The 16,042-nt window shown below is 56.5% G+C and overlaps 1 protein-coding gene across 2 annotated transcripts in view; it reads right to left on the bottom strand.

Moving 5' to 3' along the window:
* Nucleotides 1-148: 148 nt before the first annotated feature.
* The window catches only part of FAM163B (family with sequence similarity 163 member B), a 33,735-nt gene continuing 17,841 nt past the window's right edge, over nt 149-16,042 (bottom strand). The window contains exons 2-4 of one of the 2 annotated variants that reach the window (XM_030919074.1): nt 7,326-7,463; nt 3,229-3,344; nt 149-2,542 (exon numbers count right to left, since the gene is read on the bottom strand). In XM_030919074.1, coding sequence (XP_030774934.1) covers nt 2,135-2,542; nt 3,229-3,321 — 501 coding nt within the window. In that variant the 5' untranslated portion in view covers nt 3,322-3,344; nt 7,326-7,463 and the 3' untranslated portion in view covers nt 149-2,134. The remainder of the gene's footprint in view (nt 2,543-3,228; nt 3,345-7,325; nt 7,464-16,042) is intronic. The other variant, XM_030919073.1, reaches the window with a different exon arrangement.

Genomic DNA, 16,042 nt, shown 5'->3' with positions numbered 1-16,042 from the left:
GGCCAGAGAGCAGCTCTTGGCCCTGCCAGGTAGAGCCCTGGCCCGGCTGGCTGCATCCTGAGGGAGAAGCTGACTCTGCCTCCTAGAAGGTGGAAGAGCGTGAGTGTGGATGGCCTGGACACCTGGGAGGACTGAAGACGCTGCACGGGAGTGTGGGAGATGTTTTATTGGCTTTCACTTTCCTCAGGGAGCCAGCGGCTCCCCCAGCAGGTCCCCACGGTGGAGAAGAGTGAGCTGGGAGGGATGGGTGTTTACTTCGTTTCAAAGAGATCTACGTATCTACAGAGAGAATGGAGACCAGAAAGGAAGTGGGAAATTGAATCAGAACAGCCACAGCACGGGCCAGCTCTGGGCCCTCACCCCCACCCCACCCAGCCCACCCCCCACGCTGACGCATCAGAAACAGACTTCACGGGATGCACAGAGGAAGCCAGAGGTGTGGGCGGGCCCAGGGGGGCCAGGGCTGCGAGGGACCTCAAGGGTGAATGCCACTGGCCTATCCAAACCAGGCAGGGGAGAAAGTAAGAGGAGGAAAACAACTAAAACTATAATAATTATGTCTTCGCCAGCCGTTCCGACGCCTCTGGAAACTGGTGATTTCGTTTTTGAGTAAGGGCAAGAAGTGTCCTGCGCAGGCCATCCCTCAGCTCAGGGAAGGTCACTGCCCTGCAAAGCCTTGTCTTTGAGGACGGTGCCTTCCCTGGGCAGAGAGGGGCTGCCCCGGCCCTGGGGCTCCATGGCAGGGCCCAGAAGGAGAGGGAGAGCCCCAGAGAGGGAAGGGGGCTCCTGGGGCCAGGTTGCTGAGAGGAAATAGTTGCCTCTTTCTGGGTGAGGAAGAGCTGCCTTCCTGATGGCTGGTGTCCCGGGGTTTGGGGCATTTCTCTGGGGTAGCCACTGACGTCATTTCCTTAGCAGCAGGAGAGCGGGTGAAAATTCCCAGGAGACCTCAGCCTGGGTGGGCGTGCTTGGGGAAGAGTGGGCTCAGATGAGGTCTTCAGATGGCAGCAGTAGGCTCCAGCTGCTTGGGGTCCACCAGGAGCTGGGACAGGCCTCCTAGCTCCTGCTGAGAAGCAGGTAGGGGAGGTGACCTACAACTCTGTCTCCCTTGGAGATCTCAGTTCCTGTTGAGACCCAGAGCCTGAAGACCTCTGTCCTCAGGGCCTCTCTGTGACCAGCCCCTCATCACACAAGATGGGGAGACTGAGGCCCAGGGGTGGGAAGGGTCAGCTAAGTCTCATGGGGCACTCGGGGGTTTTCAAGCGCTAGGCCATGGCTCTGCCCAACCTAACGAGCCCCGGGCTGCCTCCGTGCACTGCCGCTTGCTGGCCCTGTTTCTGACTGAGCACTGGGTCTATACGTTTCGGCGTTGCCTCTCCCACGGCAGGTGGGCTGCGACATGGCCTCTCCCTCTCCCCATGCCTCCCTCCTCCCCTAAAAAGCCGGTCGGGGCTGAGCATGCCAAAGGCCCTGCTGCCCCTGAAAGTCTCCCTTCTAGGGGGCAACCTGTCCATCTGCAGGGGGCTCAGCACAATGTGTCTCAGCCTGGGCAGATATTTGGCACTTGAACCCTGGAGAGTGTGTATGTGAGAGGGAGAGACGAGTAGGGGAGAGAGAGAGTGAGGGAAAAATAGAGGAAGAGAGAGAGGCCAGAGTTCAGGGTGGAGGGGCAGAATCCTTGGTCTGCAATTGCTAGGGAGGGCCTTGCTGCAGGGCCCTGGGCCTCACTGAGGTCATCCCTTCCTTGAGCAGGTGAGAAGGCTGAGACCCATGGAGGGGGTGACACATGGAGACCTCCTGGGATGGCCAAGTTGTTGGGCCTGAGACAGAAGCATCAGGAGTATCGGTGGCCTCCGTGCCTGAGGGGCCTGGTGCATGCCTGGCCGGCTGTATGGTCACGTGGTCCTTCCAGCCCCAGGCCCCAGCTGTGCCTCCCCCCAGGACACGTTTGTGTTCAGTGAGCCTTATCCCTGCCACGAGCCTGGGGGCTCCCCAAGCCTGGGCCTCCCCTGAGGACAGGGATTCGAGGAGGGCTCAGCCAAACCCCACTTGAGGCCTGGGGCCAGGTGGGTATGCCACAGGAATCTCCCCATGGTCTCAGGACCCTCCAGGCCAGGATCCCGGGGGCGGGCCTGGGTCACACGTCGGTGCTGATGCTGCGGCTCCGGGCGAAGGCCTCCCGCATGGCCGAGAGGCGGTTGGGGTTGAGCGCCTGCAGGCCCCCGAAGCCCCCCGCGGGCAGCTCCACGTCCTCCTGGCTCACGCTCTTGTAGAGCACGCGCTCCCCGCCGTTCAGCACGTCCTCTTCCTCCTCCGGCGGCTCCTGCAGGAAGAAGGCGGGGGGCTCGCAGTGGGAGCAGCTGCGGCACAGGGCACGGGCCTGCGGAGACTTCTGGCTGAAGGAGGTAGAGGCAGTGGGGTAGAGCGCCGGCCCGTTGGTCAGCACCAGGTTGCGGTTGGAGTGCAGTGGGGGCAGGTGTGAGTGAACGGCGAAGTCCGGCTCCTCCTCGTCCTCCTCTGACTCGTCCTTCTTGCAGCAGTAGTACTGTGGGCAGAGGGACGGTGACCGTGTGGCCGCCCGCTCCCACCCCAGAACCCACACGCGAGAAAGGCTACCCCTGACTGGGGAGGGGAGACAGGCACAGCGGGAGTGGGGTGGCCCAAGCCCAGGCCTGACACCTCAGCTGTTTAACCAGTGCTATGGGTCTGGCTCAGGCCAGGCACAGTGCTGAGCACTTCACGACGATCCACTCATCTCTTCCGCCCAGCAATGTGCAGGTGTGACTGTTATCTCATTCTGCAGGTGGGAAGACTGAGGCATGGAGGGGTTCGCAGCCCCACATCAGCAGAGCCGGGGGTCACAGGCACTGGCAGCTGTGTTGCCTCGCCCTGCCCCGATGGCTCCCCATCATCTCTCAGGGAGACATGGGGACCCTGGATGGCCCTGGAGTGCAGGTAGGAAGGGAGTGCTTACTGCGGCACCCGCTCTGGGCAGCTGGTGCCCTTGGCTAAGTCCCTTCCCGTCTCTGGGCCTCATTAAAAGCTCTGGGCACGTCTTACTGAACCCCATGGTAGGGTCCTGGCTGCCTTCTGCTGTGCATCTTCTCTGCCACAGGGCTTTCTCACTTCCCGGGCCGTGACCCTTGTGGCCTTCACGTGGGGCTCCCTCCCGAGGTAGGGGCACCCTCCGGGCCTCCCTGCCCTGTCCCCTTCCCTGCCACCCGGGAGTACCTGGAGCCGGCAGTAGCACAGAACAGCGATGATGCAGAGCAGAATCACAGTTGCCAAGATGCCCCCGGTGATGACCACGGTCCCGGCTGTCATCCGCCCCCTTCTCCATCAACAGCCTGCAACACACGCCGCCAGCTTTAAAGCATCATGCTTCCCCACCACAAAAGTCATCCGTGCTATTCTAGAGAACTGAGAAGACAAGCCTGAGGGGAAAAAAAAGCACTCCAGGATGTGCCCGCGAGAAGCAGGGGCTCTGCCTGGGACAGGCTGCAGGAGGAGCCCCAGGCCCTACTCTGCCTCAGCTGGCCTCTGTCCCTGCCCCTCTCCCAGACTCAGCTTCCACATCTGTAGAAGGTGGACGCTAATAGTCCAGGGTTTTGTGACGCTTTTACAAGCATGTCTCTCCATGCTCAGCGTAGCACGCTCTCAATGAATGGCGCCCTTCCAGCCTGGCTCTACAAGTTTGCACATTTTAAAATTTACCCAAATGCAGTCAAGCCGAACATATGGTTTTGTAACCTGCTTCCCTGCATTTTCATCTCACACAGTCACCATTATTCTGTCACATCCTTAAACTTTCTTCTGCAACATAATCTCTAACCCGATTCCATTGTTTCATGTAACCGACCCCTTTTCTTTAAAATGCTTAATTGTGGTAAAGCACACATAAAATGTATCATCTTCGCCATTTGTAAATGTGCAATTCAGTAGCATGAAGTATATTTCACACTGTTGGGCAACTGATCTCCAGAATTTTTCATCTTGCGAAACTGAAAACCAGTTCCTGCCTGACGTTTGGGTTTCTTACATTAAAGAAATATTTCTAGCAATGTTTTAATAAGCATCTTTGTAGCTAAGTAATGGGAACTACTTGAACCTGCTTCAGTGGCTTTCAGGATACATTCTTAGAAGTGGGATTTCCAGGCCTAGGGACGTGCTCTTTGCAAACTCCCTCTTGCGGAAAACGTCCACCAAACACAACGCGGGGAGGCTGGAGTGATGCTGTCTGTGGCTGCTGCATTCGGCTCATCCCTGTCCTGGGGTGTGCTGATAAACCAGCTCTCAAAGCACCCGGCTGGGAGCATTTGCTGATTTTTGTGGTGTAGATTTTCTTACCATGGCCAGTTGCAGTTCAAGCAAGGTTTGACAAGCAGCTTACAACTTTCCTGAATGCTTCACAATCACCTCTCACAAACCAGTGAGAGCTGGCGCCACTTCCCTTCCTCAATTTCCCAAGCCTCATTTTTTTTTTTTTTTTTCTTGCTGGGGGATGGGGTGGAGGAAGAGATTGGAGTATTTTAAAGGAAATCACAGAGCATATCACTTTACCCATAAATACTTCAGTGCAGAATCTGACGGAGGAGGATTTTTAAAAGATTACCCAGCCTACGTTTAGCTTTCTCCTGTCATCTTGGAAATGCCTTTTTTACAGTTGGTTAGTTCAAATCAGGATGTAGTTGTGTTTGGCTCCTTTTGCTCTAGAACGGCTCGAAACCCATTCACTTCCCGCACCCCCACGTTGTTTATTAGAGAAACTGGGTTGTTTATCTGACGGAATTTTCCATGCACTGGAACTGGCCGCAATTCCTTGCATGGCATTGAACATACTCCTTTATCAGTGTTTCTCCCCTAAACTGGCTTCCTGTTGCATCATTTCCAGGGGCCTGATGTCTGCTGTCCCTCTCATCTTGACGTCACAATCAGCTAATGGGTGCAGCTGCTCTCGGCCCGTTCTCCCGTCGCCAGGTTCCCGTGGGTCTCCCGGACCATTGCTGTAGCATCCTGTGCATGACCTGGATCTGTTACTTCACTGGGAGTTACAAAGTAGTGACTTCCCAAATGTTATCCTTCCTTCCGCGTTTATGAGCTCCAGTTCTTCTTGAAAAAGCTCGAAAGCACATTCCTTTATCATCTGTGTGGCTACCCTAGCATGTGGCCTGCAGAGGGAAGTCTGAGAGGTTCCATTCCTCCCTTTATCAGGGATCAGAATGAGCTGGTGCCCGAGGTTTGTGGCTGTGTGTGTGCCGGGAGGATGGAGAACAGCCCAGCCCAGACCCGCACCTCTCAGTGAACCAAAGGCTGCCCCTGTCCCGTTTGCAGGCAAACGGGAGGTCCCTGTTGGTCCCAGACTGTTGTCTGCCCCAGCTTGCCTTTCTATGTGGAAGCTCGCCCAGTGCAATCTCACTGATTTTTGAAAATATATTTGATGTGTTTCAATCCACTGCAGTCATGATTCTTTTTGATATTCAAATGATCCCACTAGGGAGCAAACTGAGGCCTGGAGAGAAGTGACCTGCCCAGGCCCCAGCACCAGTAAGATGAGGGATCTGGGTCAGGTCAGGGCTGGATCCGCTGCTACCATCCACCTTGGGGCCCCTGCCACCCTACCCCGACTGCTGAACCCCATATCTCCTCCACATGAATGTCCTGAATACCACAGCACCTTTAGGGGTGCACAGGCTGTGCTGATATCAGGTTTGGGGGTGCTGGCCTAGCCATGGCCCTCTTCTTTGTGCCCTGAGCCAAGAGGCTGGTGGCCACATCTGAGCCCTCTGCTGCTGCCCTTTGGGCCAGTTTACTGGGTTCAGGATGGACGTGCACCCCACACTGGGTCAGCTGGCCTCTCTCCTGGGAAATGGAATTAAAACCTGAGACACTGGCCAGTCCCTGCTGGTCGCTTGACCTTGGGTAGAGACATGAGTGCTCAGGCTGTGGCCAGGCTGTAACCACAGCCTGTGGCTGTGATGGTTTTCAGCCACATGTTGGAGAGGCAGAAGGCGCTGGTCCCCGGAGGAAGCGAGGACGGCCACAGCTGCGGGAGAGATTGCCATTGTGGTCCTGACTCCGGTGCCGATCCCTCCCTGACACCCGCAGAGTGACTCCTGCTGTGTGCATGTCACCTGGAGTGCATTTTTGCTATTTGCACCCAGGTAATTATGGCCCCACTTCATCAATGAGGGCACTCGCACAGCTTGGGAGGGGTTGAGGGAGGTTGAGGCTCATGCCAGAGTGTTGTCTGTGATCATGCAGGGATTAAAATTCAGCACCACCCTCCACTAGGGGCCATGGCTGGGGGCCCACGGCTGGGGCTTACTGATAGCAGTGGGGGCCACGGCTTTCCCATAGGGAGCATGTTCCTGGGTGGAGGGGTTCCCACTGCTGTCAGGCTGAGACTGCAGGGACGATGGAGACTGCAGGTGGCCGTGGCTGGGCTGAGGCGCTCCCTCAGGGACAGGTACTGGGAAACCATACAGGACACTCAGGCTGGACCCCCAAGTGCCAGCCTGGCTCTGCCTCCAGTTAGCTGCAAGAATGGGCCTTCAATGCCTCCATTCCTCTGCCTCAGTTCCCTCCTCTATAAAATGGGAGACCCCCAGGGGTTATGCGGGACAGCAGCTGCACCGTGCTCAGTGCTGTGCTGATGTGCATCCCTCCCCGGGTCTGAGTCCTTCTTCGGGTCCCTGAGGGAGCTGGCCCCGCTCGCTGCAAAGCTCTCTCTCAGGTCTGAGATGCAGCCGGTCCCTGGCTCCACCCGGCTGCAGCTCCTCTGGGCCCAGGTCTCCTCCAGCAGCGAGCGGCCCGGCGGTGTGACGGGAAGGGTGCCGGCTCAGGCCAGGTGCCCAGGGCTGTCAGCAGCCACCCTCCAACACCCGGGCTGGTCCAGCTGGAGCCTCTCAGCCTCACTCGGCAGATACACACCCGTCGAGGAGCAGCAACGCCCGAGACGGCGCCAGGTCCCAGGGCCAGGCATGGCCGACAGACACACACTCCGCTGGCAGCTCCACCAGCGCCCGGCCTGACATCAGCCCACAGTTCATTCCGAGCAGCTCCCAGCAACACGGCCTCCCTGGGCCCCCACCCTCCTGGCCCCTCTCTGCTCTTGCTGTGCTGCACCCTCTGGGATGCCTATCCCCCCGGGCCTACCACACCATCAAAGCCCAGCACGTGCCCTCCTCCTCCAGGAAGCCTTCCTGAACTTTAACGCACACCACAGAACTTCAAAACTTCAAACACCAGAGCTGAGAAGGACCACATCCCACCCCTTCATTTAATGGGGGAAGAATATGGACCGCCTGCTGCCCTCCCTGAGTGCTCACCTTCAGCCTCCTCCCTGGGGACTCCAGAACTCTACTCAGTTGTGGCCCAGGTGACACGAGCCTGAGGGGCCTCCGTCCTGCTCTACTCTTGCTGGTGACCTTGGGTCAGAGGCCTCTGCCTGGGTTCAGTTTTCTTATCTGTAAGATGGGTGTGGCAGGGTTTAGACACTGATTCCTCCCGACTCTGGGGGACTTGGAGTTTTAATCGGCCCTGCCAGGAATCCAGATGATTTAGACACCCAACAAAGTCAAGATTATGAAAATGTAAACAAGCATCAAGTGATAAAGCAGTAAAGCCAGATGACACCCTCCAAGGGCAGGCAGAGAAGGGGAAGGGCTACAAACACTTTGGCTCCCAAGGATACTTGTGCTCTGAGAAAGCTGAGTGCCTGAGAGAACAGGGGAGGACTTGAGTGCTCAGGGTGGTAATGGATAGGGGAGGAACCGAAGGAAACTTCCTGGAGGAGGAAGTTTCTGAGCCGGGCCGTGAAGGATGGGCTGGGAGAAGGGGAGGACCTGTTGGTGTTGGGAACAGCCCAGGCCAAGCCTTGGAGGCAGAGCCATGCGGGTCAGGCCTAGTGACAGCCTGGTGGAGGCCACTCTGCCGCCTGGTTGTGACTCGGGCCACATCCCTCTTCCAGCTCCCTTGAAGCCTCCGCACTACCAGCCAAGGCAATTTGGCGAGAATAGCGCTGAATTGTTTATCTGCCCCCTGGGACCATAATTGGTTTTAAAGCTTTATAAATGGCTTTGCTTCCCTGTTCCCACCCCGGGGTTTTTACAGGGACAGGTTGTGAGACAGGGCTCCCCTGTGCGTCCCCCACCCCAGTCCACAGAGTCTGTGGCGAGGGGGCCTGGGCGGGCAACAGTCCCCTTCTGAGGGCCATGTCTAGTCTCTGCAGCCGGCAGGGAGAGCCAGCTGCGTTTACAAGCTTCAATTGTCTCCTGTGGCACCGGCACCGAGGAATGAATGGCGTGGAGCTGGGAGTGGGGCAGGAAACACCTGGCAGCAGAGCCAGACACCGGCCTTCACCTGCCTCCCCTGGGAGCCCCCTCCCCACACCCACCTTTCCCTGGCAGGAGACCCCCCTGCTCACCGCCATCTGGGCCACACATCCTGTGCCGAATTTCAGACTCTGCTAGTTTTCTGTCCCTCTTGCCATGTCTCCCTCACTTGCCGTAAAGCCCACGGGAACGGACCCTCCAGAGCCTATTTATTTTGTGTCCCAGCCCCAGCCCTTGCCACTGCCTTGCATGGTGCAGGGCCCAGGCGACGTTTAATGAAGGCTTCTGTCTGCCTCATTCACCTGAGATGCCCAGCGCTCGTGGCAGGAGCCAGGGAGAAGCCAAGGCTTGCATCCTCGGCACTGGCTCTGCCCTCTGGCTCATCCAGCCCCACACCTTCCAAACCAACTGGGCCCCAGGACAGGAGAGCCTGGTAAACACACAGACACCCCGACGGCAGTGCAGTTGCACGCGCCCTGCAATCTGACAGCTTCACAAGCGGCCCCTCTAACCGGGTGAGGCGGGTGCCCACCATTTCCAGATGGGGAAACCAAGGCCAGGGCAGAGAAGGCCAACCCTGGGGGCCCAGGGCAGAGCTGGACCTGGAACCCAGGCTCGTTGCCTCACGGTCAGGCTCCTCCCCATGCTGGCGTCTCGTCGAGGGCTTGTGGAGACTCCGAGTGCCTTTCCCTCCACAAACACATCTGTCTGGTTACAAAGGCGCTCCCACTACCTGGAAGCCCAAGGGCCCCGGCGTCCTCGATCGAAGGAGAGCAGCCCGCAGAGTTCCTGTCTAGACCTCCTGCACATTTGTTCCTAATTTCATGCTCCGCGGGCTCCCAGATGCCGGCGTTCAGTAATAAACAGACGAGGAAGTGCTCGGCTGCCCTGCACTGCCGCGGTTGGTCTCTGAGACGTTATCCAGAGCCCGGCTGGGAGTGGGCTGGCAGGAGGGAGTCTGGGGGCCTGGAGGGCAGTTCCCCACAGCACCTGGAATGTCTGTCTTCCCAGCTCAGCTGCAGGGGGAATGGGGGCAGTGAATCAGGCCCCTGCCCACCATAGGTTCTGAGGGTCTTGGGGTCTGTCTAGGAGGCAGAAAATGCCCACAGCAGGGGGACTGGTGCTGCCAGGCTTGGCACGGAGTGGGGAGCTGGTGTTCGGAAAACTTGCCTGTGCCCAGGGTTTGCCCCCGTGGTTGCCTGGATTCCTTGAGGGGCCCCCAGAAAGAGCACAGGGACCACTGCATTTTGCTGGCCATTTCTGAGGTTTCACGGATTTCCAGAAGCTCCCCCCAGACCGCAGCTGGAGAGCCCCCTGGGGTCAGGACCATGGAGGGGCCCTTAGGGTCTGTGGTTCACTGCCTAGCAGGAGTGTATTTGGCACAAAAGTGCAAATGGTGATGCCTGGGGGTCTCTGTGCTCTTGAAGAATGGAAGACATTTCCACGTTGGGCCAGCTGGAGCTGAGCAGTTGGGTGGGAGTGAGGGAGGGGTGGGATGTGATGGGGAGCAATGGGTCCCTGCCTTTCTCAGGACTGTCATTCAACCATGTCGGGGGTCGTAAGAACCAGCGTGACCTCAGCCAGGCTTCGCAGGACACTGTACATTCATCTCATTTCACCCTGGGACCCCCCAGCGCAGGTGGCTTTCCCAGGTGGTGGCGTGAACTGAGGCAAGAGTGGTTCAGCCACTGTCCAGAGCCCACTCCCCAGGCCATCGGGGAAGCAGGGGGTCTGACACATCTCTGCAAGGAGATGACCTGACCCATATTTTCTAGGGAGTAAACTGAGGCCAGAAGAGTGAGAAGATCCACTGAGCAACGGAAAACCCGACCGGACAGATACCTGACCTTGCCCTTCAAGGAGTCTTGTTGAAGCTCAAAGCCCATCCCTGTCTGGAGTCCAAGCCACAGAGGCCAGTCTCAAGACCAGTTTCAGCTGACCCGCAACCAGGGCGACCCAGGGCTGGAGCCCTGTCTGGCCCACCATGGGCATGGTGTGGAGCTGAGAAGGGGAGTCGAGGGGTGCTGTGGACCAGGAGGAGAGGAGCTGGAGCCAACGCCAAAGCTGTGGATGGCTGGGAGGCCCTGGAGCCATAATCAGGAAGCAAGAAGCTGAAAGGAGGAGGCGATTGGCCCCCCTGACCTGGTCCCCAGGAAATCACTGTCTGCCAACCTCAGGAACCACAGGCCGGGACAGGGAGTGTCAGGATCAGGCCTCCTGGCCTCTGTCATGGGGCTGTGCCAAAGCCTCCTGGGGGCTCCCTGGTCCTCAGGGGTCACTGCTTCCTCTGACCCAGTAGGCAGGGTCTAGCCTTCAGTGCAGTTAGAAACTGAGTCAGGTGGAGTTGAGAGAGCCCCTGCCAGGAAGGTGTGGGAGGAGAGGGGGCCCTGGCTGAGGGCTGCCTGGCTGCTCCCTGGGCCTCCTGGAGATGAGTGGCTGGGACTCCTGGGCTGGAGCTTTGGGTAGTCTGAGAGAGGTGGGGCACTCAGACCATCACCCCAAGAGTCAGGCTTGCCTCAAACCTCAGCTTCTGCCCGGTCTAGCTTACCCTACTTTCTCAGGCTAGAGTCCCTGAGGCTCTTTCCTGGGATCTCCCTGGGAGCCCCTGGAGCAGAGAGAGGGAAAGGAGACAGAAAAAAGGAAATGGTGATGGGGGAATGGGAGACGAGCCTGGGAGGGGAGGGGAAGGTGGGAGCCCAGTGCTTGCCAGGACCTCACTGCTGCCATCTGCCCAGGCGGCCAGGAGTGGCCATGGAGGCAAAGGTGAGAAATGCCCACACCCTGAGCCGTGAGGTCGGGCAATGGGGAAGCTGGTGGCACTCCCTGCTTTGGCACCAGGGAATCGCAGACTCTGCTCAAAACCCACTGACCAGTCCCAGCCCCTTTCTGCTGAGACTGAGTCAGAGATGGTGGGAGATGGGGGCACCACTGGCCCTGTCGGGCAGAGCAGCAGGCAGTGCCATGGAGGGCTCAGATAGATCATGCTGGCAGGAGGCCTGGCCTATAGGGCCCTTCTGTCAGGCAGGCTACCACGCTACTTAAGGACCTTGAACAAAAAGATTTGGGGAATAACTTGGAAAAATAAAGCTTGAGTTGCGGCTGCTGCTCTCAGGCCTGGAGTTGCCACCTCTGGCTCCAGGTTCTGCTTGCCCAGAGGAGGGAACACCTGGGCTGTATGGCCCAAGGAGGTGGGATCCCAACTCTGGGGTGGGGGTAGGCTCAGTGGTACAGAAGAATCTAGCATGCTGGGGGATCCAGCATGTGGAGGGATTTAGCATGTTGAGAGATCTAGTGTGCTGAGGGATCTAGAATGCTGAAGGATCTAGCTTGTTAAGGGATCTAGCATGCTGAAGGATCTACCATGTCGAGGGATCTAGCATGCTGAGGGATCTAGCATGCTGAAGGATCTAGCACGTTGAGGGATCTAGCATGTTGATAGATCTAGCATATTGATAGATCTAGCATGCTGAAGGACCTAGCGTGTTGAAGGATCTAGCATGTTGAAGGATCTAACATGTTGAGGGTCTAGCAGGTTGAGAGATCTAGCATGTTCAGGGATCTAGCATGCTTAATGATCTAGCATGTTGAGATATCTAGCATGTTGAGGGATCTAGCATGTTGAAGGATCTAGTGTGCTGAAGGATTTAGCCTGTTAAAGGTCTAACATGTTGAGGGATCTAGCACACTGAAAGATCTAGCATGTTGAGAGATCTAGTGTGTTGAGGGATCTAGCATAATGAAAGATCTATCATGTTAAGGAATCTGGCATGTTAAGAGATCTAGCATGTTAAGGGGTCTAGCATGCTGAAGGATCTAGCATGTTCAGAGCTGTAACATATTGAGGGATCTAGCATGTTGAGAGATCTACCATGCTGAGGGATCTAGCATGTTGAAGGATCTAGCGTGTTAAGGGTCTAGCATGTTGAGGGATCTAGCATGCTGAGAGATCTAGCATGTTGAGAGATCTAGCACGCTGAAAGATCTAGCATGTTGAGGGATCTAGCATGTTGAGATATCTAGTGTGTTGAGGGATTTAGCATGCTGAAGGATCTATCATATTAAGCGATCTAGCAAGTTGAGAGATCTAGCATGTTAAGGGATCTAGCATGCTGAAGGATCTAGCATGCTGAGGGATCTAGCAGGTTGAAGAATCTAGCATGTTGAGGGTCTAGCATATTGAGGGATCTAGCATGTTTAGGGATCTAGCATGTTGAAGGATCTAGCATTAGTATGTTGAAGGATCTAGCATGTTGAGGGATCTAGCATGTTGAACAATCTAGCATGTTGAAGGATCCAGCACTAGTATGCTGAAAGATCTAGCATGTTGAGAGATCTAGCATGTTGAAGGATCTAGCACTAGTATGTTGAAGGATCTAGTATGTTGAGGGATCCAGCACTAGCATGCTGAAAGATCTAGCATGTTGAGGGATCTAGCATGTTGAAGAATCTAGCATGCTGAGGGATCTAGCATGTTGAGAGATCTAGTGTGTTTAGGGATCTGGCATGCTGAAGCATCTAGCACTAGCATGTTGAAGGATCTAGCATGTTGAAGGATTTAGCAGGTTGAAGGATCTAGCATGCTGAGGGATCTAGTGTGTTGAGGGATCTAGTATGTTGTAGGATCTAGTGTGTTGAGGGATCTAGCATGTTGAAAGATCTAGCATGTTGAGGGATCTAGCATGTTGAATGATCTAGTGTATTGAGGGATCTAGCAGGTTGAAAGATCTAGTGTGTTGAGGGATCTAACAGGTTGAAAGATCTAGCATGCTGAGGGATCTAGCATATTGAGGGATCTAGCATGCTGCTGACCCACTCACTGTGCAGTTGGGTGGCTGTGTTCACCAGAGGGGGGGACTTGCCCAGGGTCACTGGGCACATCTGCTGCAGAGTGAGACACAGGCCAGTCACCCTGAATGGTCATGGGCACCAAGTTGTTGGTAGAAGGGATGGGAGGAGGGCAAAGGATTCGATTTCTGGATGCTGAGCTCAGCAGCCTCTCCCAAAAACCCCTGCTCTCCTGCTCTGACCACCTCGTGGTCTGAAATATTTATGCACATCCCTGAAGAAGCTTGTGGTTCAGGCCCATCTCTCTGTCAGGCCCTACAACTGTTGACATTGATGATTTCAACACAGCAGAGAAACCTGCTCTTCAACAAGCAGAATGCTCAGCAATACCCCCGGGACCTGGGAAATCCCGTGAGCTGGGGCTCCTGCCCATGCCATCCTGTGTTGCCCCACTGGGGTTCCTGAACTGTAAGTCTGAACAGGTCACTGCCTCACTCAAACACCCTGCATGGCTCCCCATACCTCTCAGTAATAATAAGGACAGGATCCTGTGCCAAGCACCACTATCTCTGTGCCAGGAGGGCATGGCACCCTTCACCAACATCTCCTTTAATTGCTGGGACAGCCAAGGCAAGGATTATTATGATGCTCATTTTGCAAGCAAGGAAACAAGAGAGCCAAGGAGCCTAGTGTGGGGAGAGAAAAGCACAACAGCACATGGTGAAGGGTGAGGGCTCCAGGGGTGAACATGGTGTGCCACATCAAATCTGATGTCTCTCCTTTTCCTTCCATCCCCACCCTCAGCTTGCCTGTAGGGACGGGGTAAACTCACCCACTTCCCTGCATCAAACCTAAGCCCCATGAAGGCAAGAACCTGGTTTCCCACTGCAGTCCTCCAGCCACCAGGGGGCGGCACAGTGCACACACACACACACACACACACACACACACACACACACACACACAGTAGGGCGGCGTTGGCGCTGATTCCAATGCGTTGAGGGCCGCTGGGCACACTTGCACTGCAGGCCCTGAGTGGGCTGGGCTCCTGCCCCCGTGACCCCCACCCTCACCTAGCTGATCCCCAGTGTTTCCCAGGGGGCAGTAACAGCAGCACAGAGCTGTAGGCCAGGCCAGAGCTCCAGGCCGCCAGGAGAAGGCAGATGAGATGCATCAAGAACTTTCTGGGCTGCGGTTTCTCGATCTCCGGGCCGTGGGTCAGGAAATGGGGGGTGGGACGGTGGGGCTTGAAAACTCTGGGCAAGTCCCAGCTCAGCTGCCGACGGGGAAGGTTTTTTCTCTCCCTTAAAAATAACAACGTGCAGAAGTTGGGTTTGTAAAACCCTCTCTGCTGCTGGACTTAAGTTTCCTTCCTTCCTTCCTTCCTTCCTTCCTTCCTTCCTTCCTTCCTTCCTTCCTTCCTCCCTCCCTCCCTCCCCCCTCCCTTACTTCCGTCGTCCCTCCCTCCCTCCCTCCTTCCTTCCTTCCTTTCTTCCTTCTTTCCTTCCTTCCTCCCTCTTTCTCTCTCTCTCCTTCCTTCCTTTCTTTTCTCTTTTCTTTCCCCTCCCCTCTCTTTTCTTTTCTCTTTTCTTTTCTTTTCTTTTCTTTCTTTTCCTCTTCCTCGAACTGAGCCCGGCTCCTAGTCCCACCTGGAAGGTGGACGGGAGGGAGGACCAGGCCAGGACTTGCTGGAACTACCAGAGCTCTCGTTTATTAAACAAATAACTTAGCCCTGGGGGCTCCCCGGTGCTTCAGTGAATCCCATAGGCACGGCCGGCATAGATACTTTGAGCATCCTCATGCAAAGACGAGGAAATGGAGGCACAAAGAAGGAGGAAGCGCAGGCTTTATACAATTCCAGGCCTTTACCCACCAAAATGGCCCAGTACGTTGAGATAATGTTCAATAAAACTCCTGGATGCTCAGTAAAGCCCTTTGTGACTCAGCCTTACGAATAGGAGCAGATGGAGTCTCTGCTCACTGGGGACATGCCTGGAGTCCCAGGAGAGCCCTGAGAGCCAGTAGACACATGGAAGGCACCCCAGACCCCAGCCAGCAGCATGGGCTGGAAACTCTGCCCCCAGCTAGGAATTCCAGCCCTTACCAAGGTCTCCTCTGCCTGAGGGGCCACTGGGTGTCAAGGGGCCGACAGAACAGCATTCTCAGCCAGGACATGGGACACATGAGGCCAGGTTGAGAAAGAACCCTGGATACTTCCATCGCCTTTTGTGAAGGAAGCTTCCGGGGATCCTGAGAGAGGCACAAGCTCTGAAGCTGCTGGCCCTGCCCCCTGCGTTGGCAGAAAGCCTCTCTCCTTGGGTCCCTCAGCAGGCAGGCAGGCTCTGGACAGGGCAGGGCCCAGCTACTGGGGTATCCCGGTCTGTATTCCAAGGCCCAAGCCCAGCCCACCCCACTCACGAGCAGCTGCCTCCCTTCTGGGTCTACCTTGCACTGCCATGACTAACCCCTGCCAAGCAGCCAGCCTCCCGGGGCCGGGGCAGCCTCTTCTACAGTGGCAGGTGCCTGCTATGCTCTGGCACTGGGCCCCTGCCTCCCAACCCTCTCCATCCTGGGTCCACCACAGCGGGCTTTGTATTTACCTAGGCCAGGAACCAGGTGTTGTTCCAGATGGGGGAGACATCAGGGCCCAGCCTCAGGGCACTGCTCACCTGGGTGTTTTGGGGGGGCGGTAACTGCGGCTGAAATGACACCCACATTGCTCCTGTTGGGTCCGTGCACAAAAAAGCTCATCCCGCCCCTCCTCCTGGCTTGTCTCCCTGCAGGGGACCCTGCCTGGCCTTCTGCACAGCCAGTGTGAGCTCTCCATAGAAGAGGTTGTCCGGTCCTCCCTGGTGCCCCCATAGCGGCCTGTCCCTCACATTGGGATTGCACAAGCATCCCCCGAATGCACTGAAACCTGACTGCAG

This window comes from Rhinopithecus roxellana, chromosome 16, assembly GCF_007565055.1.
Source record: "Rhinopithecus roxellana isolate Shanxi Qingling chromosome 16, ASM756505v1, whole genome shotgun sequence".
NCBI lineage: Eukaryota > Metazoa > Chordata > Mammalia > Primates > Cercopithecidae > Rhinopithecus > Rhinopithecus roxellana.
Note: the sequence above shows the minus strand (reverse complement) of the source record. Positions and strands in the feature narration are given on the sequence as shown.